Below are 24,328 nucleotides of genomic sequence, written 5' to 3'. Positions count from 1 at the left end.
TGGCTGTGTTTTTCTTTGTCTTTGTCTCTGAATTTGGGACTGTACTTCCACAATCTGAATGTGGAATTCTAAAAACCATGAAAGAAAATCCCTAAACCGCGCTCTAGAGTCCGGTCCAGAAGCAATTAGCTGTGTTGGAGCGCAATCAAACTGCTGTGCGTCTTCTTTTCACCAGATTGTTCTGGTGAAAGTCCAAAAACTTCCAAAAATCCAAGTGTAGGTGGATCAGCGCTGAACAGCGCCCCCTATAAGCTGTCAGTGGTACTGCTCACATTGTTACGATGAGGTTTCAGTACGTTATTTTGATCGTCTCTTTGTAGACTCCAACAGGCAAATAACAGTCAAAAGTATTTAATTTTCAATGCAAATAGTTTTTATGGAATTTACATAACTTCTTACTACGGTTTTTAAACTCACTTTAAATATAGAAGCGCTTTCGGTCATGTTTGTACACTAAACAATGACTGGAGCTACAGAGTCTGTAAACAAAAATACTATTTGTTTTTATGAAATATGACGTCATTAGAAAATCCTAATAGCTTCCTAACCAGGATGTAAAAAAACAACAACAAAATTCTCATTGTAGAACAAAGATCTTTAATGAGCTCGAGATAAAACACTTCTCCAGATTTATTTTGCAGCAGCAGTTTCTCTGAAGTTAAATACACACACCGGCCACACGATGCAGAATTCCAGAACACGCTTTTATCACACGGTCTTCACACTGGACTGTCGCCACCCGATACTAGTGCACGTGCTCACAGTAGGAAGAGGCTTGGTGCAAAATGTTAAAGCAGTGTAAATGTTGTGAGTCTTGCTCCAGGCTTTGTCTTTCACAGCTCTATTTTGATTTATGAACGACTTGGTGTCATAGAATTCTAGCCGGGCACAAACAGCAATCGATTTCTATTTCAAATGGTTTGTACTTCCGTGTTGGTAAAGGACACTACCCGTACGTTCGAGTCCCTGTTTGGTCAAAGTTCAACTGGTTTAACTTTTGACACGCGTTCAATGGCAGCACATTTTGTACATGGAGCCCGGAAATGAACTTAAAAACCTACTTAGAGGCGCATGGACTGGAGAGTTTGGAACGCGAAACACTCCAAAGCACGTTTATGCATAGACCTTTCACTCAACTTTAATATACCAGGCAAGTGTTGCGTGCTCCAGAACGCACTATTCGTGGTTTCATAAACGCGCGTTCAGCCCGTGGTGTCCACACCGGAACAACCATGGAGCAGCAGGCCAGGGCTACTTCTACTTTGAAATTTCTACTGTTTCCAAGCGCATGTCCACCACCTACAGTTGGAAAAGGCTGGCGAATCTCGCTTCAGGCTTTTTCTTTCTACAGCTCTATTCAGATAAATCAAAGACCTGCTATCGATCCTTCGTGATCACTTTTCAACTGGTTGACCCTTAAGTTTTGAAAAAGGGCCTGTCCACACATCTCTACCAGATCCAAGTCCCTGATTGGTCAAAGTTCAGCTGTTCTGCGATTCAACAGTCTGATTTGTACATGGAGCCCACAACCAGACTTTAAAACTTGCATAGCAACGCATGAGAGTTCTGAACGCAGAAGCCTCAGAAGTTCACAGACTTTTCATTGGACGTGGCCACTTAAACGAGTGAATGTAGCTTCAGACAATGGCTGACCTGGATTCACTTTTAGAGTTGCTTTAGCTTCTGGTGTCCATCTGAAGTGGTGTTTTTGTGCCATTCTAAGCCTCATAAAAACAGATTTGCTCAGATCTTCTGCCTTCAAAGGATGGTAGGAAAAAGGTGGGTGCAGAAATGAACTAAAGAAACTAAAATAAGCAGAAAGACTTAGCAGGAAAAAGAGAGACAAGTAGAGGTCAGAAAAACGACAGGAGCTGTGCAGAGAGATGAAAAGCCCCCATGGTTGCCCTGGAAACTGGCACAGGTCCAACTTCACTCGGCTGTGAAGGGCATGCTGAGGAACTTTGTAGGAAGTGTCTTCTGTAAAACCTCGGGTGAGGAAGAATCTGGTTCTGACCCCGTAAGAAAAGATCTAAATTCAAAACCAGACACACCAGGTGAATAAAGGCAGAGACCAGTTTTATTCATTTTTAGTTAACAATTTTGTAAAATAAAAATGTGAGTCCGTTAAAAAAAAAAAAAAATCACTCTTCAGGCTTTTAAAAAGATCGAGGGAGTCTGACGTTTGTCACAAAAGTGATTGGATTACAAAATGTATTCATAATGACACACAGAGATTAGAAAACAAAGCTTTCAGTGAGATTTTTAATCCTGCAGGGGGCAGCAGAGTGCAGCTCTGTCACGTCACTGTTTTCCATAAGGCAAGAAAGCCTCCAATGAATCACCTGACTTCTAAATAAAGCTCTGCCTGCACCGATGATACAGAGCCTGCTCTTACCTCCTCACCTGATTCCAAATATTTAAAAGTAGACATTTATTTGAATTAACAGGAGGAAATTAAAACATTTCCATTCAGAGCCCTTTAATTCTGAGAGAACATCATATTTTTTATGAGTTTAATCATGGACTTCACTAGAAAAGCAAAGTTGGGGGCGTGCGGCATTCGGCCTGTCCGACACGAGGAAGTGACATTGTTTAAAATGTTTACTGATCAAACAATCCAGTTTAGTTCAAACAGATGTATGACTGCACAGAGATGTTCTACTGCGAAAGTGACACTGTGCACACTCACATCATGACAACATCCTTTTCACGCTAAAGCGCACACACTTCAGAATTCAAAGTAACCTGATCACAAGGCGCCTCATGTGCTTTGAAGGCCCCTCACATGTGGTTCATTTACAGCCAATGATTTTGTTCTCCACACACAGAAACATCTCTGGCTGCAGTTTAAACTTCAGACATTTCCGCTCCGCCTCTGACCGATGCTACTGGGAGCTGGACGGTTCATTTTTGACACATCAACCTGATCCCTTCCACCAAATTTGATCCGTATCCACCTTCAAGAACAGGTGTGCAATAATAGAAATAAAACAAATTCATTCTGGCCTTGACAAAACGCTGATTCCAAGGTTAGAATGTGGTCACAAATGTGAAGACAAATCACTTTAAACTCAACCGGATTCCAGGTTATTTTCCTTCTCAACTGATCTGCTGATGATTGTTTGGTGTTCTTACAGTCAGAAACTGACCAGCTTCACTGCTTCTCGTGTGTGAATCTGCTCTGAACCTGACAGTAACCCTGATACTGTCTGGACACAAGATTAGTCAATTCAGAGAAGCAGCAGAAGGCCGCTGCTCCGAGGACGAACATCTGAAGAAGATCTACAGGTTTGAGCGCAGAGATCCCACCACCGGTTTGTCCCAGCAGAACTCTTTCCACCAGGAGGGGCGCTCCAGCACCTGATTGTTCTGCAGCACCGCCGACCACATGTTCTTGTAGAGCTGCAGGAAGAAGCAACATGGAGATGAATCACAGGATTTCGGCTAAAAGAAAAGGTTTTATCATGGCTTAAAAAGCCAGTTTCCCTAAAGGTTTCGCTTAAATAAAACCATAAAAAACAGCCAAACCTGGAGTCATTAGGGATCAGGAATGATTCAGATGTAAAGGGCATACATATATCATGCTAGTCTTTATTCATATATATGCAGTCAGGGGACAGCGACACACAATCCCCTCAGTATCCTGATTACAATGAGCAGATTAAAGGTCCAGAGTTTTTGAAGTGTGCTGTGTGCATTTGGAATGTGTTGCTGTCGACTCTCAAGATGAGATCCAAAGAGCTGCCACTATCAGTGAAGCAAGCCACCATTAGGCTGAAAAAAAAAAGGAAAACCATTAGAGAGATGGCAAAAATATTAGGCGTGGCCAAAACGACGTTTGGAACATTCTTAGAAAGAAGGAAACGCACAGGAACGACCCGGAAGACCACGGAAAGCCACTGCAGTGGATGACTGAAGAATTCTGTTCCTGGTGAAGAAAACCCCTTTCACAGCCCTTGGTCAGATCAAGAACACTCTCCAGGAGGTAGGGGTGTGTGAGTGTGTGAGTGTGTGTGTATCCAAGTCGACAATCAAGAGGAGACTTCACCAGAGTGAATCCAGGGTTAGTCGGTCACCTGACCTGAATCCGATTGAGCCTGCGTTTCACTTGCCCCAAGAACCAGCAGGAACTGAAGCCTGATGCATTGGAGGCCTGGCAGAGCGTCTGGTGAGCTCTATGCGTTCCAGACTTCACGCTATAACTGACTGCAAAGGATTTGCAACCAAGTATTAAAAAGTGAATGTTTGGTTTATGATTATTGTTCTGTCCCATTACTTTTGGTTTCTTAACAGGTGGGAGTCACATATGCAACTGTTGTCATTCCTCCACCGCTCACCTGATCCGGATGTAAACAGCTTTAAATTAAAGCTGACGGTCTGCAGTTAAAGCACATCTAGTTCGTTTCATTTCAAATCCATTGTATGGAGAGCCAAAAATGTTGGAATTGTGTCGCTGTCCCATTATTTATGGACCTGACTGTTTACCGGTACCTTTGTCTGCGTTTCGTCCACGAAAACAAACAACATCCGGACTTTTGCTAAGATGGATGTGCATCCTGCGTATATGAAACTAAAGCGTTTAGCCAGTGACCGCTAGCTCCACAGAGAAAGTGGGTGTGTCTGTTAGCCTGGGGGCGGTGCTGGCAGCACAGACTCTTCCTGGAAGGGGCTGTTCTTCACTTTTCAACGTCAGCTCAGCTCCTGAGAACCTGGTCGTTTTCATTGACTGGGAGGGGCTGGTGCTCAGAGAGCAGGTTTTTAGAACAATACCCAGAAATGCGTGAATGGATCAAAATACCAGTTTGGAGATACTTTTCGTGAGATATCCACGTAAAAGCTCGATTTAGCAAAGTATAGACCCTTTAAGTCAAACAGTCTCACAGTTGGGCCTTTTCACTTTCAGGTCTAAAATGTCCTTTTTCTGTGTTTTTGCTATTGTCTGATTGGTGGGAAATCAGTCATCTGCCTGATATGAACTCAGAAGCAGGGAAAGAAGGGGGGTGGGGGTGTCTAGTCGTGTTTCAAACAAATGTATTTTTCTAAAGAACAGAAATGGGCCTATGATGGATCCCTGAGGTACACCATAGTACAAGTGAACTGTGTGGTCAAGGAGGAGGAGTTCCTGCCAGGAACAACACCTGATTATTGTTTGCACAAACACAGGAGGAGGTGGATCCTTGCTTCAAATCTGAACCCTCAAAATCAGGTGTGTCCATCTCCTGAGGAAAGAAGCTCACTAAACTAGAAACTTCCTGCTGAGCTTGGAGAAATGGAGCCTGGATCATCCAGAAACATCAGGACTGATAAAGAACAAGTCAAAACCATGAACTGCAGACAGGAGAGACACTTCTCCATCAAGAACAGCCATTTCTGCTGAAACATGAAACATGGTATGAAGAGATTTTCACTGCTGTCGGCTCCTGGTGATGCTCTCACCTGTCCGTCTGCTTTACCAATAGGAGAGTTGAGGATGAAGTCGGGCGGAGCCAAGACGTCCACCAGAGCAACGGCGTCATCCTTCAGCTGAGCCACAAACAGATTCAGCATCAGCATCATCAGCCGTACAGTCATTGCTCTGTGGGTGGATGTCTTTGTGTACCTGGGAGCAGAGAGCCAGGATTGCTGTCTGCAGCAGCTCTGCAGGCCTCCTTCCATTCACATATCCGCCTGCACACAGATCACCTTTGTGTTACCAGCTCTGCCTCCAGCAGACCGCCTCCTTCTCAACATACCCTGGTACAGTGTGGCCATGTGGCTGCTGAGGCTCCACAGTCCATACAGGGAGAAGAGCTTGCTGAGAACGGCTCTGAGAGCAGCCGGCGTGTCCTGATCTGAGATCAGCTGCTGACAGTTCTGCAGACAGCAGTGCTCCATGAAGGCGATGGCCAGAGACCTGCAGAAGTAAACCTGGACAAAGACGGCCGCAGCTTCAACGTCTGAACCCAGGAGGACAAAGTAGAACACCAAAGTGTTGGCCTATTAGACTGGAATTCTGTCCAAAGCGCCACACTGTGGTCATCAGTGGTACTTCACTGCAGGAATTCTGTGATCAGGAGCCGTTTTCACAGATTTCAGACTAAAAGTGATTCAGGAAACTTCTCAGAGCAACAATGGAGAAGAAAAACAGAAGTGGTTTAACCTGATCCTATGAAGGATGAATCATTTTAAAAAATCTAGGAAAGACTTGAAACAGGGAAACCATCAAATGTTTTCTGCTTGAATAAAAGATTTGTTCTATTTCTAAGCTCTTTATGAATCTCTAAAGCAGACAAAAACCTTTTTTATTACAGTTTCTTTAAGAAAGTTTAGTATCAATGCCTTCAATTTCTTCACATTCTGTCAGCAGAAATATTTTCAAAAAGAAATAACCATGACTCCTACTGTGATTTTGTTTTATAAACTAATTTCATCAAATATTAAAGGATAATTCAAGAGGTTTTCATGACCAGATGATGGTTTCTATGAAGCCGTTTCTCTGAAATTATTGTTACATGTTTTTCTAACAAACTGAATGCAGAGCTTTTCCATCTTCCTGCATCTGTCCAGCTCCCAGCTCCATTTCAGTCATATTAATGATATATAATGTCATCTTTGCTGGAAGCCAATAATTGGACCATGTTGAAAAAAAATCACTGGAAAATGGGAAACATTAATAAAAAATAAAAAAACATCTGATGATAAGATAATTTTCACAAAGAGACACTCTCAGGTTCAACATAGTGATCGCGGCTCCAAGTCTTCTTTTCTGTGTTCATCTTCACTATGTGTACTTTACATTTTTACAGATTGGAAAAACAATACAGTGACTAGTCTTTAATGTATTGTTCCCATTTTTCCCACAATTCCCAGTACATTTTTGGATAATCCATCACGTTCTGTGGGAGTTTTAGTTTGAAATGAAGCTGCTTTTCCTACCTGGCTGTTGTTCCGAGCCTCAAAGTCGTCTCTGCCTGCAGCTCTCTCCTGCTCCAGCCTCTTCTGACTCTCCTCCATCAGGAAACAAACCAGCCACTTATAGGCATCCAGAGGCACTGAGGAGACAGACGAGGGCGCTGTTAGACTGCAGTAGAGACACTGCAGAGACAAAGACGTCAAAGGAGCTTCTTCTGCTTCTCATCTGTTGGTCTCTTTAGGTAAAAAGCAGCTCAAACTAGATTCAGTTTAACTCAGAATTTCATGTCAGGAAAATAAATGACAGCAGTGGATTTTAGTGAAAGTATTGAAAATATTTATCAACAAATGAAGATGTCAAATTGTTCAGTCTTGACTTGAAAATTCAGAAGCAAATTTTTAAAGGTAACATCCATAAACTGCATTGCTGCTGTGAAGAGTTACCTGATGGGATTAAACAGTAAGGGGCCGAGCACAGAGCCATGTGGTACACCACAGAAATCTCTGAAATGAACATTTGATTTTTTTCTCTAATGTTTATCTAGAAATTCTCTAAATTGATACTTTGAAAAACTAAACTCTGCTTTGAAGAAAACTCTTCGTTCACATAAAAAACTGCATTTGTCTAATAAATGTGATTAGTTTGTCGTGAAGACCTTGTAAGTTCAGACACTCCTCCATTGTTCCTGCTGTGAATCTGGTCTTCAGGATGTTCTGATAATCGTCCAGAAAGTCCACAGAGTGAAGAGGAGACTGAATGTGAACGGCGTCTGAAAGCAGACAAACACAGAGGTGTTATGGAGAAGCAGAGATCCTCACTGATGGTTGCTGCAGCTGCAGCCTCAGCCTCTGCTGCCACCTTTCTGTCTGCAGTGTTAGAGTCAAAGTGACTGAAGGAAACATTCAGAGAAAAACCCGGAAACTTCAAAGCTCATCACAGAGTGAGATGGACACTGACTGTGCCGTTTGGCCTGGAAACAGCTGAGCAGGTAGTTGCTGGTCTGTTGCAGCAACACGTTGTTGTCTCCCTCATAGGTGCAGTTTGGGTCGTTGTCGTCACGCAGACTGCCGAGTCGGTTCACTGAAACGCACAAGAACAGCAGTCAGGTCTCAGGCCCGCTCAGAGTCTGAGCATGTGCGCTGAAGCTGACTGGCGAGGTATCCGTGTCCTCCGCAGGCCTCCCTGCACTCCTGGATCCCCCTCTGAGCCGTCCAGGAGCCCAGAGGTTTACAGGAACTGGTGATGGCGTGGATCTCCCGACCCAACTCGTCCTGTGGACGACACCAGCAAAGTCTGACACTTGAAGCTGCTTGGTTTCTCCAAGCAGAGGCCGTGAGTGAGCCTCTGATCCATCAATGACCTTTGCCTGACGTCCAGACATGCAGCGTGTCCACTCACCTGTCTGTCACTCTTGTCCTTCATCATCTGTCCCATCTGGAACTCTACAAAGTTCATGAAGACAGATTTGGTGAAGAAGTCCAGAGCGTAAGCTGCTGCCAGGTAAGGCATGAGACGCCATTGCTGCAGAGAAACCAAAAGCTGTGATCCGTGATCAGCTGCAGCCACATCCTCAGCTCTGGTGGACTTTTCTCCTCTGAGACTCAACATCTGGGGTGGAGCCTGAAGACTGAGACTCTTCAGGATGTCTGCTAGGATCCTTCAAGCTGGAACGGACTTTTATTTCATGCTGACTGGACCGAGTGTTTAGTAACATGAGAGCTAGAATTCCTTTGAGTTTTGGAAACCTAAGTGTACTCATTCTTTCCAGATTACAGCGGGGAAAATAAGTATTGAACACGTCAACATTTCTCTCAAAAAACACATTTCTATCGAGCTATTGACACGAAATTTTCACCAGATGTCAGCATCAACCCAAGTAATGCACACATAGAAAGGAATCCAAACATTTATGTCCATAAATTAAGTTATGTGTAATAAAGTGAAATGGCACAGGGAATTCTGTATTCTCTTTCAAAGTAATTTGCTTAAAGTTTTCGGAGAAACTAGTTTAAGGAAAGTCAAAGCACAGCTCTATCATGAAGGATTAAATCATTATTATAGTTATCATCATCATCATTAGATTTATGTACTTTATCAATAAATATAGAAAATGTATACGATACATGCTCTACAATATTAGTGCGTCAGCTTTTTGTCTTTAGTTACAGTTTAGTACAGTACAGAGTTTCATTCATTGGCTGACCAATTTCTTCAGGTATTGTGGAATTCAGTGATCAGACAGTTTGATCAAACCCACCTGTAGCTGGTACTCCAGCACTGGAATCTCCTCCGTGTCTTTGGGTCCAAACTGTCTCCTGGTGGCTGAGAAGCGGATCGCCACGGTCAGAGCCAGCTTTAAATTGACGACACCCATCCTGCCGATGTACGCACGACCTCCAGACAGGGCCCCCAGAGAGGCCCCAAAGCGCTTGTTGGGGTCCTGCAGAAGAAAACAGAAACTTAAGACTGTAAACTCTTCAGTACACAAACTGATTTCTTTCAAAGTTGTAATAAAACTACAGTCAAATGCTTCCACTTTCGGCTTCTCCCATCAGGGGTCGCCACAGCGAACAAGTCGCATGGTAAATTTGGCAATGTTTTACGCCGGATGCCCTTCCTGACGCAACCTTCTCAAACCGGGCTTGGAACCGGCAGAGGTAGAGAAGGGAACAGGGAGCAGCCCGGAGTCGAACCCGGGTTTCACGGACGGAAGGCGCCGCAAACCAGCACGAGCTAAACTGGCTCCCAATAAAACTACAGTCAAATCTGCTGATGAAATCGGAATAAAACACAAAAGCTAAATCTCTGAAACACACTAAATGACTCAAAGTAGAGCTAAACCTGACAGATGTATTTCCATTTCATTCTGAATCGGGGTTTATTGATTCAAAGGGCCTTTATCTTCCTTTTCTTAGGTCTTTTAGAGTATATCCATATATATGATAATATATTACCTTTGCCACACTAAAGAACATTTTTTTTTAAATATGAGTTCTTTTTGCAGTTCATTTTCCTTCCTAGAAGTAAGACGACTCGATCTCTGAAACTCTGCCTTTCTCTCCTTGTGGGTACCGCCCATTTGATGACGTCATCCCAGAGTCGGCCTCGGCAGCGTTTCTGCCTCTCACCCACAAAAACAAACAACATCTGAACTTTTGCAAAGATGGATGAGGATATTTTGCATATAAAAGGAAAGGGTTCAGTCGAGCTAAACAGAGAAAGTGGGCGTGTGTGTTAGCCTGGGGGCGGGGTTGGCAGACTCTTCCTGGAAGAGGCGGTTCCTCACTTTGTGAAGTCACAATGTGAGGACCCCCTCGTTTCATTGAGCTGGGAGGGGGTGATGCTCAGAGAGCAGGTTTTTAGAGGAATACTCAGAAATGCGTGAATGGATCAAAATACCAGTTTGGGGATGTTTTTCACAAACAATGATCATTATAATACACTTAAAAGTTCAAAATATTGACTTAGCATCATATAAGCCCTTTAATGTTAATAGAACAGTCCTATAAACTTAAAGCTATAATTGAAAGTCTAATTCTGTTACAAAACAGTCGTGTAAAAACATTAGTGCAGCTAAATTGAGCTTCTTGTTGTCGGTTTAACACAAAAAAGCTTCAATTGTAAACTTTCTCCACACAGACACCTGCATGAACATAGAAGCAGAAAAAGAAGTGAAAACATAACCAAAGATGATGATTGACACCAACTTTTCTTCAGGCTCTTTAAACCTTCATTAGTTCAGCAGGAGCTAGGAAAGACAAATGATCCAAACCTCTGTGAGAACCTTCCACCCATGTCAACACCCCCAAAGGTGTTGAAACCACAGAAAGACCATGTTTCTTTTTGAGACACGAAGCTGATAAATGTAAAGATTACTGGTCAAACTGGAACATCCACCTGAAACATGGGATAAATGGGAAAATCCTCATTCGTTCAGCAGAATTCTGACCTTGTACGGAGTGACGTAGCGTCCATCAGGGGTAACGTCTCCCGTCTTGTTCAGCAGGTTTTCTCGTGGGATTCTCACTTTGTGGAACATTACAAACCTGATAGGAAGGAAACAAACTTTGTAATGACTCCTACATTTCCTATTAAGATATATTTAGCTGCATTTTAATGCTAAAGCCTATCCGTTTCCATGGTAACAATTCTGTTAAATAAATTATTAGTTTGTGTTCTGTGTCTTCCACCTCCTAACCCTTCTAGAGAAAAGCTGGAAGCTTAACATTAGATACATACAAAATAAAAACACAGAAAGGTGTCGGTCTCTGGTCTCACTGACCCGTTATCCAGTCCGTTCTGGCCCAGTTTCTTGCCCATGTCTCCAACAACAACCCCTGGCAACGCCAGCAAGGTCTTTGGGTCTCTGACCTGCAGCAGAGTTGAACATCTTTGATCACTAAATATTAATAAAGTCAAGCTCATTCTGAGTGCAAGTTGTACAAAATATAAACACAAAAACGGATCAAACAGCTTTTAAGTTTTGATGTTGGAGATATTTGAGCATCAGAATGTTTCTGCTGTGTTCCACAAGGCTCTGACTCAATATGAAGGGAGGGATTTCATTTTTCATCTCAGTTTTTACTACAGGCTCTATAATTGTACTCACGTCCCTGTTCATGACTTTATTTTAAGTCTTTGCGTTTAGAAAAAATTCCAAAGTTTCAACTATCTGTCATGTTAGTACAAATAAACAAAAATAGATCAGAATGGAAATATATTATTTTAATAGGGAATCGGAAGTTTAATTACTAAAGAAAAAACCAGCATAAAAAACAAATTTGTTACAGTTCCTACAGTTTTAAAGAAGTATAGTTTAACATGATGGAAGTGGTCCAAACTCAGAGCCCTGTGGAACACCATAACTAATTCTCGGTTGGTTCTAGAGCTGTGACGGTGTGGGATTTTTGATCACCGTGGTGATGAACCAGCAGTCTAAGCAGATGGCGTTCAGGGGAATTTTCCCACAAAGGATTTGGCATTACATCCCTAGAAAACATTTTGAGCTGTAAAAGGGGTAAAGCTCAGCCAGCTTTCCCTTAAACAAATATTTAAAAAAATCTCTTGTTCAACAGTGTGACAACTGTTTTTATTTTTGTTTTTTTCTATTTGACAATGCCATCTTATCTTTTAAAGTGTTGTCCTGATGATGCTGTGAAACAGAACTAAAACTGAGGGCTGTGCTGGAAAATTATTGTGAGAACCATCATTACATCTGTGAGACAAAAAGGACTTACCGGCACAACAAAGGCATGAAGGCCGTGGCAGACCTGGTCCGGTGTGTAGAGCTGGGCATACAGCACAGTGTGGGTGGCGTTCTTCCCCAGGTTCCCCACCCAGAACTTGGCTGCCTCGAAGTCTGGAGAGTTGATCACAAACTCCTACACCAAACCAGAAAGAAGTCTCTCTATACTCTATGATTTCAAGCCTTGGTGTTTGGGATGATGGGCAGAGTGGGCTGACCTGGGTGGATGGGTCGTATGTGGCTGTGGTCCTCAGGGCTCTGGTGTTGCTGCCATGGCTCAGCTCAGTCAGCGCGAAACAGCCAAAGACCTGAGAACACGTAGGTAAGTCATTCAAAGACAGCAAAGCCTCATGGGAGGAATAACTCAGGAGTCACCGATGTGGCATCAAGTGTTTTCTCAGTGCTCAGCTACCCAACCCTGATCCTCCAATGTTACTCACAATTTTTTTCGAATCTCTGGAAAAACAATGCTTTTTTTGTAACAATGAATTTAAAAAAATCAATTCAAATGAATTTTTAGACATAATCTTTACACATGGAGTGGATTGTTTTTCGTGACTTTGATAATGCAACCACAAAGGGGCACTATCCAGCGCTTTGGTGTCAGAGTTCTAAGTTTGAGTTATTAAAAATAATTATTTTTAAGGAAAATGTCCTCCAGTGTAACTCTAAAGCCAAGTAAACCATGTAAATCACTGACAGAACTTCCATACTGGGTCAGTTGTGGTGCAATTGATTCACAAGGTGCTGGTGGAACATTGGGGGTGGACTTTGCTAAACAACCGGCCTGTCTAAAGTTGGCCTAATTGCCTCTCTGCCTGTCATTAATTTTGGGAACGCCACCATGTTTCCGTGTTGTTGGTTTGCACTTCAGTTTTTGTATAGGAGTTGTAGTCTTCTGTGTCTTTCTAAAACTTTTGGACCTGCTGGTTGAACGGGGAGACCTTGAGGACCAGAGTTGGGCAGGTGCTTTAAAACCAAACAGGAACTCCTTAATCTTTCTTCTTACCGTCATGTCTTCGCTGCTTTCAACAAATTTTCTGTGCCTGCTTGTTCCTGAATTAGCAATAGTTCCTCCAAACATCTGAAATGAACACATTAACAGGAAAAGGGTAGAAGAATGCTAACACAAATAATGATACAAACTTAGACTCTCTGAATCAGTGCATAAGTTCACGATTTGATTTATAGTTTGATCCATCTCAATGCTAATACTATTTCCTATAGCTTTATTTTTTTGGTGTAAATTCATATAAACTGCCACCTTTTAGGGGTGTGAGAGCTTGAATTATCCTAGGGACTATGCTAATCTTGTAAAATGCATTTACCAGGAGCTAATGTTCCTGGTAAGGGTCTCCCATGGACGATGAGTTTGAGGTGACAAACCAGACTAAGAGCACTTCAAATTCCCCTTTTGGATATTTTAAAACAAGGCCTGCTAGATCGCCTGGACTGACATCAACATAGTCCCAGCCCGGAGCCAGGCCTGGGGTTCGGGGCTTACAGGCAGGGACCTGGTGGCTGAGCCCCTACCACAGGTCCGGCCAGAATAGGCCCAAAAAGACCACATGGGATCACCTTCCCATTGAACTACTGCCCACAGGAGGGACCCCAAGAGGCCAGTTCTGAGTGATTTAGGAAACAGTAAAGGGCAGGTGCCTCCATGGCCCAATAATTGCAAATGGACTACTAATCAGGACATGGAAGCCACCTCACTGCCAGGAAAGGCGCTTGTGCTGTCAGCTACAGAAACTGGGGCTCACCTCCACACACCGTTTGGGGTCTAAAACTCAATTCAACCAAGGGGGTTGGACATAGTAGGAGGCAATGGGTTGGTGTTGGTTTGCATCAGGTCCCCTAGCCCAGATGTCATTGGTTGAGGTTCTTCCCAGTTAGTGAGAGAATCACATCACTGCCATTCCGTGTCAGGGACAGGTCTCTACCTGGGATCTTGGCTTCTGAGGCAAACTTTAGTACAGAGTACCCAGCCTTCCTGGAGTCTCAACGAGAGGTATTAGAAAGTGCTCCAAATGGGACTCTATTGTCTCACTGGGAGACTTCATTGCCAACATGGACAGTGACAGTTATACCTGGAAGGTCGTGGTTGGGAGAACTGCTCTGAATCCCAGATTTTGGAATTCTGTGTCCCAGTTTGTTAATTACAAACACCGTGTTTGAGTACAAGGTTGTCCATCAGTGCATATGGAACCAGAACAGCCAAGGAAGACGGTGAATGATCAACTTTGACGTTGTGTCATCTAACCTTCTGTCATGTGTTTTGGACATTTGGGTGAAAAGAGGGGCAGAGCTATTAATTAATCCCCCACTGGTGGAGGAGAAGGTCGGACAAGCCACGAAGACTAAAAAGTATTGGGGGAGTCTTTTGGGCATATTTTGCTGGGCCCACTGTCAGAAGGGTCCTTAAACCCTTGTGAGCAAGAGCTCTAATGAGGTACCACTGTCAATGCAGCTAACTGACGGCGAAGATTTCTGGTATTAGTTGGGGCGGCAATACACAGTTTTGGGGACTGTCGCCAAAAGTAAGAGATGCCATCAACCTGTAGGAGTCTTATGGAGATGGGCTGACTTCCGGGACTCCCAAAGCAGTCAACATGTAGTGATAGTCCAATTAGCATCCACTACAGTTAAATGAAGAGGCAAACATTCAGGTGTAAGAGGAGTTTGGGGGGGCCATAGAGAGGGACAATTGGTTGGAATCAAAGAAATTATGGCAAGCCATACCATACCTCAGGAGGGGAAAACAGTTCTCTCCCAAAACTGTCTACAGAGCTGGTGGTAAGCTACTCCACTCAACTGAGGACATTGCCAAGAGGCGGTCGGAATACTTATACTCGCCGACATGCCTTCCACTGAGAAAACATAGGCTGAATAGCCAAGGGTGGGCAACAACATCCCCAAGCTGTAGTCAATGAACTAGTCAAACCTCCTTGGTACCAAGGCACCCAAGGTGGATATCACTGACTCACTGCTTTGTTGAGGAAGAACTTGGCGAGGCAGGACCAGTCGTACATGCCGAGGCAGTCCTCCAGGGTTATCAGCTTCCAGGGGTTCCCCATCGCTTCTTCCATTGTCAGGAAATTGTAGCGAAAAATTTGCTTCACCCTGAAGGTTTTAAAATTCTTGTCAGGAAATGTTTGTGAAGAACAAGATCATTTATTCATCATACGTGTTCACCTGAGGAAGTTCAACTCTCTCATTTTCTCTACGGAGAGGTCTTCTCCTGGCTGACGGGCAAACAGAGGATCATTCTCCAGACTCTTGAAGATGTATTCCTGCATGAAGAATACAGAATACATGCAGACAAAACAAAAGGGCACCACATTAAACAATGTAGTGGGACCATAGACTGTAAAAACAATGGACAGCTCAACCCCTCCCTTCTCGTCTTCCCAAACAGGATGTACCATTGCTTCCGGGTATGGGCGCCGCCATGTTGAAACCAGTCGACAGTGATTGGTCTGAGTCGCAATGTAGTTGCCATAGATACGATGACTCAGAATGACACAGACCATTCACTGGCGACTGGTTTCAACATGGTGGCGCCCGCATCAGGAAGTGTTGTTTTTATGTTCTATGAGTGAATGTAAAACAGATTAGAGCCCTGCGCCGGACTATTTTCTTCATCCCGCTCCCGCCCGCTGAATTTCTGACCAATCCCGCCCGCTCCCGCAATGTATGCGTTACACTCCCGCCCGCACCCGCAATATGTATGTCCACTCCCGCCCGCACCCGCAAAACTCAGAGAATTTATTCCTGCACAGTAATAGAGATGCATTGATTTTGTATCGTCTCCCATCTTGCAGGAAAAAAAACACGTATTTTTATTGATATTATTAAAGAGATTCATGTCCCTCCCCCAGCCTCATCTTTTCATGCATTCCTCTTTTGTGTAATGTGCAACTTAAATATTAAATATATTTTCCCAAATCCTGTTCGGTTAAAAGTGTGCGTGTGTGCGCCCGCAGACAGACGGCCTGAAGCGCTGCTCTTAGTAAGAGGCGGGGCGGGGCGGGGCGTTGCACACCCCCAACAACAGGTTAGATGACAGAGGCCATTGGGCGTCTCTACCTGGTCCCTTCACGGAGCTTCAGTACATAAGAATCCAACAGCTGCACAGCCTAACGTAGTCCGCTAATATATATTCATGAGATATTCATGGCAGCACTGATCCCGCAGGGTTTTTTTTTTGCCGCCCGCAGCAAAATTCAAACCGCCCAATCCCGCGAGATTTGGGTTGGGTCCCGCGGGACCCGGCGGGACCCAATCCCAATGCAGCCCTCTAGAACAGATACGTTTATTTCCAGACACTTTTTACAGGGAGACTGTTTCAACCAGGAAAAGTTTCATCAGGTTTGGTTTAGTCAAACGAACATAAAATTAGTCAAATGGAAAAGCACTGACTTTCAAAACTCTGCACAAAAACACAATAAACAACCTATGTTAGGCAACAAAATATAAGAATGTAGATTAATACAAATTAGGCCTGCACAATATACCGCAAATTTATTGTTATCGCAATATCACGCAGAGCAATATCCATATCGCAAAAGTCAGCAAAAATCGCAATAAATGGTTACCTTAGATGTGCTAAAACAATCCTATTGCAGCTTGAAGCATTTAACGAATCAAATAAATCCATTTATGCATTTGACCAATCAGATGAGCCCTTTCATGTTAGATGTTTTCCTCCTACGTCAACGAGGGTCATTTGGAGTATAATTTTTACCCTGTTGCAATGAAATGGTAATGATGTTTTTGGTTGTTTTGCTATTTGTTTATACACCGCAAATTATATCGTTATCACGATATTGATCACTAACATCGCATATCGCAAGTTTTTCTCATATCGTGCAGCCCTGTTACAAATTATTTTATAAAACACAGTTTGATAATAAAATTTCCTTTAAATCTTAAATGCTCTTAAAATGTAACATTTTTCAGCTCTTCGAGTTAGAACGTTTTCCAAAAAACCACTGTAGTCTTTTCTTTCACTTCATACGAACTAGGATTCAGATGCTTTAAAGCTACAAATCTGAACCCAAACAGCCTTAAAGTTCCACTCTGATCATCTTTAAAGTTATTATAAAAGTGTTCCTCATGGTCTCTAAATTATGAGAAGACAGTTTAAGCCAAAATGGAAAAGAACTGTTTTATTCCTGTATCGCTTGTGCTATCCTAAGCACTTTAACATTGGGAGTTGGGTCATTTAGACCCACTAGACAGTGCTCTGAACCTTTTTTCTTCAAAGATTTGTGATCTTCACTGGTGTCCATGGATTACATGAATTCTTTCACCTTTATCCACCTTTGTCATGGTAGGGAGAACAAATCAATGCAAGGGTGGGGTCATCTAAGATAGCAGAAGGGCTAGTCTACCCATTGCTGAGAGCTTGGAGCAGGGAGATTGAACGTCACAAATTTGCTCTTTTTCCAACGGTATTTTCTGTTGCACTCCTGATTGACACCAGTTTGAATAAAGAAATACTCAGAAGTTCGATTTTAGGCTTATTTTTCTTCATAAATGTCTTCCATCATCAGAAAAAAAAAATCCTTAGAGTGGGTCTTTACACATCAAGTTTCATGTTTACAGACTCCAGCAAGTGAGACTGAACTACCAATGCAGATCATCAGCAGGAGCAGAGACTCTTAGTTCACCTTGAACTGGAGGATTTCATCTCCATCCATGAAGACGAGCATTTCCTTCCAGTCGAAGGAGGCCTTCTTCCTGTAAATATCCAGCGGCCCGCTGGGGAAGTCTGCTATTTGGTGCTTCATCTTCTTCAGGCTGCAGGAGCTCAGACACACACCTGGACGACACCTGCAATCAAAAATATTCAACTTCCTCTGCCATGTTGGGATTAGTCGTGTCAAGTTTTACACCCATTTTTGTTTTCATGTATTAACTCTGCTGCTGGTTTTCCATCAAACTGTCCAACAAGAATGTTGGCAGCAAAAAAAATAAATAAATAAACAGAAGCAAATAAACAACAAACAGCAGTAAAACAATAAAAACATAAACTTCTTTCAAATATGAGATTAGAAGGATTTCAAAGCAGTAGTTTTCCCGTTGACAGTCAAAAATACTCAACAGCACTTTGATATCATAGTTATTATAGATTTATGACAAAGACACGAGTGCACATCAAAGGGTTCCCTTTCAAAAGAAAAGACCTACATTAATACATTTGCCACAATGTTCCTTCATCTAAAACATTCATCTAACTTGAATATCAGATTGAAGTGGATTCCATTTTCTTTTCATACTAATTTTTAATTGTTGAACATATTTTTGATCATTCAAAGTATTTTTTTTACCACTCCAAGGCTGCTACAGTTTCATTGTATAAATATGTACGATGACAATAAAAGTTTCGGATTCTGATTCTTTGTGTTTTGAAAGTTTGCTGTGATGTTTGACCTTAGTGCTCAAATCAGGTCATCTATTTCTGTCAAATCTCACAGTTATTAAATGAGCTAAAATGAACTTCACATTCATTTATTCATTCATCTTCTTAACCTTTTTTTCCCCTTCAGGGTCACAGGGTTGCTGGAGCCTATCATGGCCACGCGTGGGCAAAGGCGGGGAACATCCTGGACAGGTCGCCAGTCTGTCACAGGGCCACAATCACACAGCCATAGGCCAGGATAGGCTCCAGCAGCACCGGGACCACAAAAGGGTCAAAGATGAATGGCTTAAAAGATGTGTGAATGAAAAAACGACAATAACTGCTCTTTAGAATCAGAGTATATGCAATAAATGCAAAAAAAATTATCGACTTGACAAGTTCTACTTATCAAACAGAGGTGTTTGAAGTTGTTCCTTTTCTAGTTTAAGTCTGGTTTCCTCCTGGGTTCATTTTTTCAATATCGTTGCGTTCGTGTGATGACGTCATTGTGTCGTTTTGTAATCCACTGACCTATAGCCTGATCATTTTGCTTTCCGCTCTGCAGGCTCAATGACCTTTGACACACATGCATCTCTGTGTGTTTTTTGGTTTCGACGGTTCCAGACTAACCCTCACAGACAAACTCCAGCTCAGACTTCCACACAAAAACACTTTTTTTAGTTTAGGAGAAGTAACAGAGTGAAAACAGCAGCAGCACCAGCAGCTGTGTGTCCCGTCACCGCCTGCAGGATTCATGCTAACATCACGCAGACAGAAAACCGGGCTGCGCCGCTTGGGTTCTGGATCGGTTCGGGTCTTTACCTTACTGGTCCGCTGCTGCTCGGGACACACTATCACTCCACAGACAAACCAATGACTCCAAAATCATCTGAGTTATCCAAGTTTACAAACTTCCTGCTGTTTTCACAGACACTGACCAAACTTCCTTTTTGGGTTTTCACAATAAAAGCACCCTCCTGACCCGACCAAACCACAGACTGCCCCATTGCCCCAACTGTGAGCGATTATAAACTTATCACTACAGCAAGTGACGCACCTCACAAAAATTTAAAGTCTAAAGGAGGAATTCCTGCCAAGTCAAGACGTAAAACAATATTTGAACGTTTATTCTGAAAGTAACTCGAATTTGAAAGTAACTTTATTTATAAGAGTATGATTAACAGATTTAAAGTCCAGTCAGATAACATCTGTGCATACGCTGTAAACACAGATAATAATCTTAATCTGGGTCATCTGGTAAAGATTTAAAAGGTAAATCGCTAGACAACATCTCTGTTACAGTTTAATTTTTAATTTTTTTTCTTAGTTGTCAGTTTCATGTTTAAAGGGCATTATGTTGCCTGAAATATTTTTTTAAAACTCCAAACTACTGAAAAATGGTTGCCTTTTGGATGAACGTTTTGAATACCATGTCAACATCAATGCAAACACATTTCAGTGTCTTTTAGATTTGAACATTTCATGTGCAGATAAAAAGGCTTAAATATTACAGTTGAATCCCATTCCTGTCTCTCTGCTGTGCTCTGCTTTGCTTAAAAAAATGTAAATTTAAGAGGTTGGTTTCGTCTGACGTGCTTTATCTGCAGGTTAACCAATCCTCAACGCACACATCTGTGACTGCTCTGTTAATGATCAGCTGGAGTGTCGGCCAGTTCACTTTGATTCAGTCAGAGACGTTCTATCATAACACTTTCAGCCAGAGAACAAAAAAACAAAGTGCCCGTCATTTTCAGAGTTTTGTGCAGCAGACTGAATGCAGATGACACAAGGCTCTCTTAAACTCTATCACTTGTTAACATCAGAAGTTTATCTGAGGGGCATCTGAGGGCTCGCCACCTTGTGGGCTCTCATGCAGGCCTGCAGCAAAGACTGGAAAAAGACATCTTGAAAGCACACCAGCAGCACCGGATCCCTGGGTCAACCCCTTGGGATTACTAATGCCTTGTGATCCCTTTGCTGTTTTTGTCTAACTTCAGGGCATCTTTTCTTGTACCTGGGAGTCTGACAAACAAGAATGAAAGGCATTGGTTAGTGACCAACTACCACATGACAGTGGATGTATGTAATCTCACTTCCAGGACCTTTATGTGCGCAGCAGCCTTATTAATGATCATCAAGGTATATAATGTTTATGTAATGATAATGGATGTTTGCTAAAAGTTGATTGTCAAGAGAAAATCAGTTCATGTGACGATAAACATACAGGTTCTCCCAGGAAATCAACAGTAGAACCAACCCACTGATGTTCTGTGAAATTTATTGCAGATAGCTTGTTTGCAATTCATGTCCCCTTTTGGGCCCCCCAGGTATAAGCAAAGAGAAAAAAGTAGAGAAGAAAACATTTTACACTTAACAAGAGTAAATAAACACAGGCCGCAGGTTTACTCAAATCATTATTAACTGAAAAAACAGGAGCAGACTAAAGCCCACATTTATAGACAAAAGTGTTTAATTAAAAACCTCTGAATCAACAAAGCAAACAAGTACATTCTCATTATTCATATGGATACAATTAAATTAACAATATATATAATATGACTATAATAAATATGACTATAATATGGCCTCCTTATTTTCCTCATCCTATGCTTTTTAATAGATATAGAGTCCTTCTCATAGGGCATTTCTTTAAAGTTTCTCTTCAGTTTTATATTTCATAACCAAATGTTATGAAGTTGGTTAGTTATCTCTTCTAAAAAAACATAAAACAGCAGTTTGATCCATTATATTTTCTGGAACCCTGTCAAAGGAAAGAAAATGACAAGATCAAAGCCTTCCAGGCTGAGATGAGGACTTTTGTCGTGAAATTCTAATGATGGCTCACAAAAATACTAAGCTATTCGTTAAATAAACCCTCAATTTTCATTTATATTACAGCATTTGTGTCATAATCCAAGGATGAGACAGACCCAGATGCTGAAACCCAAAAGGAGGATACAGGTAGGATGTAAGGTAAGTAATTAGATTTATTTTGATCTGGCGTGGTTGGGAGTTTTGGCGTGGCTGGAGGTTCTGGCGAAGTAGACGATCGTGGCGAGACTTGAGGTCCGGATGTAGTTTGGGTTTGTGGCGTGGCTGGAGATCTTGGTGAGCTCGGGACTCGTGGTGTGGCTGGAGCCTAGGACGAGGTAGGTTCCTTCAGGAGATTCAGGAATGGCCCGGCTGCTCGTGGAAGCGTCTGACTCAGGTGACTCTCGTGGCATGAAATCCTGAGGCAGAGAAAAGAAGGGTTAGCTAAGAACGAGACTAGGGGGCCAGACATGGGTCTAGAAAAGACTGAGCACCATCAGGGGCAACGAACTGGCGATGAATGCTGGAGCTGGATCTCCTTAAGTAGAGCAGATTCTTGATGAGGTGAGTAGTCACAGGTGGTGGAGTCAGGAGCAGAGCAGAGCTGGGAGGGGGAGGAGTACTGACAGAGGCACCATGACAATTTGTTTCCTTGAAAGGTAATATCAATTTACTAATGGAAAATTGTAGTTACTGGGGCCTGTTTCAGAAAGGAGGTTCAACCAACTCTGAGGTTAAACTTGAACTCTGAGTTGGTCAATCGAGAGATTAACAACTCTGAGTTTTCTGTTTCAGAGAAGCTGATCGGAGTTAGGTCAATAAATTCTGAGTGGACTGATTCGGAGGTAAGCGTGCGCACCGCGACTATAAGAAGCCATTATCAATGGAGCGCAGATATTACGAGTCACTATGGCAACCGTGGAAGAAAAGGTCTGCGTATTTTTCGCCAGCTGAACTTGACGTACTGCTGCAAAGTTACAGTGAATATGAGCACATATTCCAGAAGACAAGTAACACCGCTGCATCTGCAAGACAGAGACAGTTAGCGTGGGAAAACATAGCTGCCCGAGTTAATGCGTAAGTTTGCATTTAAATCATTGTTATAAAATATTGGCTGTAATAACTTTTGAAATAGCATAAGGTGTGAAATAAAAATGGTGATATTTAGGTGTACTTTTGAAGTGTTATTCCTGGTGTAATTGCATAAAATGCTGCATAGTGTACAGAACCAATCTGGGGGCGAAAATGCATTTAACGTCGGTAATGTTTAGAGGACTTTTTTGTTAACCTTCCCCTCTTGCAAACGTTGGTCAGTTTAATATTAATACATGCAATTGTGTTTTTAAAAGTGAACTTTTGTCTACTGTTGTATTGATCAAGTGGTATAGGTTTATATGGGACTAAGAAAGTAAGCAGTTTTAGCAAATTGTGTTTCCAAAAAGTAATTGTTACATTAATCTAATTCAATGTCCCTGATTTCATTTTCATGTAGATGCAATCCTGCAGGAATTAAAAGAACATGGCAGCAGCTAAACATGAAGTATAAAAACATAATTCAATCAGGTCAAATTTGAGCATGTCATGGATGTAGGCTTTGTTGACAATATTTGACATATGAAACATCAACATAGCAATACTTAATGTTGTTTTCATTGTATATATGTAATTGACTGCAACGAAAAACGGTAACGCTCAAACAAAAACGTATGGGGAAATGACAGGAAATCGAGTCTAGGTCTCAAAATCCTCGCACGACGTAAATGTAATTCTCTACGAATTAATGCAGCCTCCTCGTCTATTGGGTCCTCCAAAAAAGGACAAGCCATTCTTGTCACTTGTCTCTGTGTGACGGAAATGTGGGCAATGAAGGTTAAAGTGAAAAATACCGCTTCGTCTTTAAAAAGGGGAGGGGACCGGCAGAAACCTTGAGTTTAGAGGACAAAACCTGCTCCCGACCAGGTTAGGTTCACAGCGTAAGTAACCATGGATACTGACTCCGAGTATAAGTTACCTCTCTTTCAGAAACGGGTTTGACTTACTCTGCTTTCTCTGGTTTAACAAACCTCCCATTCTGAAACGGAAAACCCAGGGTTTCCCTGATTTCAGGGTTAACGCACTCAGATTTTACACTTAACCTCCTTTCTGAAACAGGCCCCTGGTAGTTACTATAACAAAGTCAATGTTTTCACTGAACATGAAATAAGGATTCGGGTTGTGTACAATAATCCAAAGGTATGTACATTACACTATACAGTGAAAACACTGTTTACATAAACTCAAACTCAACCTTTATTTGTATAGCGCCTTTCATATCAGTAGACAACACAAAGTGCTTTACATAAAAGCAAATAAAATAGTCATAAAATATGGAAATGAATTAAAACAGAAAACACAGGATAATCACACACAACTGTCATTGCCTCAGTGCCCGCCCAACACAGCAGCTCAGGGCTCACTTTGACGGCTATAAGACCACAGAGTTGGACCCAAGCTGCCCTAAGGAGAACCGGACACCGCAGCAACAGCACCCCCTACAGGCGAAGCCAGTAGTGCCCCAGAACAGTGGATCCCAAAGAGGAAACAGTAAAAAAAACAGCAGAATAATAATTAAAAATAAATAATAATAACGTTAAAAAAGACATATCAATAATAGTAATTAAAAAAATAAAATAATATTAACTTAAAAAAAAGACATTATTAATTTTTTTAATAATTTTAAGAAATTATTAAAACATGACTTTAGGGAGCCAGTTTAGCTCGTGCTGGTTTGCGGCGCCTTCCGTCCGTGAAACCAGGGTTCGACTCCGGGCTGCTCCCTGTTCCCTTCTCTACCTCTGCCGGTTCCAAGCCCGTTTTGAGAAGGTTGCGTCAGGAAGGGCATCCGGCGTAAAACATTGCCAAATTTACCATGCGACTTGTTCGCTGTGGCGACCCCTGATGGGAGAAGCCGAAAGTGGAAGAAGATTAAAACCTG

At 42.3% G+C, this 24,328-nt stretch overlaps 1 protein-coding gene across 1 annotated transcript; it reads right to left on the bottom strand.

Moving 5' to 3' along the window:
* Nucleotides 1-2,059: 2,059 nt before the first annotated feature.
* LOC101168276 (peroxisomal acyl-coenzyme A oxidase 3-like) lies at nucleotides 2,060-19,495 on the bottom strand. Its single transcript, XM_023966137.2, has 19 exons — nucleotides 19,366-19,495; nucleotides 17,813-17,975; nucleotides 15,333-15,430; nucleotides 15,125-15,260; nucleotides 13,147-13,221; nucleotides 12,356-12,445; nucleotides 12,130-12,273; nucleotides 11,175-11,263; nucleotides 10,842-10,938; nucleotides 9,150-9,332; nucleotides 8,291-8,413; nucleotides 8,043-8,163; nucleotides 7,850-7,972; nucleotides 7,548-7,661; nucleotides 6,916-7,031; nucleotides 5,733-5,907; nucleotides 5,600-5,667; nucleotides 5,437-5,523; nucleotides 2,060-3,402 (listed from the first exon to the last, which is right to left on the bottom strand). Exons 2-19 carry the CDS (start codon nucleotides 17,930-17,932, stop codon nucleotides 3,283-3,285), a joined length of 2,079 nt encoding a protein of 692 aa, XP_023821905.1. The 5' UTR covers nucleotides 17,933-17,975; nucleotides 19,366-19,495; the 3' UTR covers nucleotides 2,060-3,282.
* Between the last annotated feature and the right edge of the window lie 4,833 nt (nucleotides 19,496-24,328).

This window comes from Oryzias latipes, chromosome 18, assembly GCF_053564925.1.
Source record: "Oryzias latipes strain Hd-rR chromosome 18, Olatipes_Hd-rR_3.1".
NCBI classification, from domain to species: Eukaryota; Metazoa; Chordata; class Actinopteri; order Beloniformes; family Adrianichthyidae; genus Oryzias; species Oryzias latipes.
This window is presented reverse-complemented; position numbering and strand designations above follow the sequence as displayed.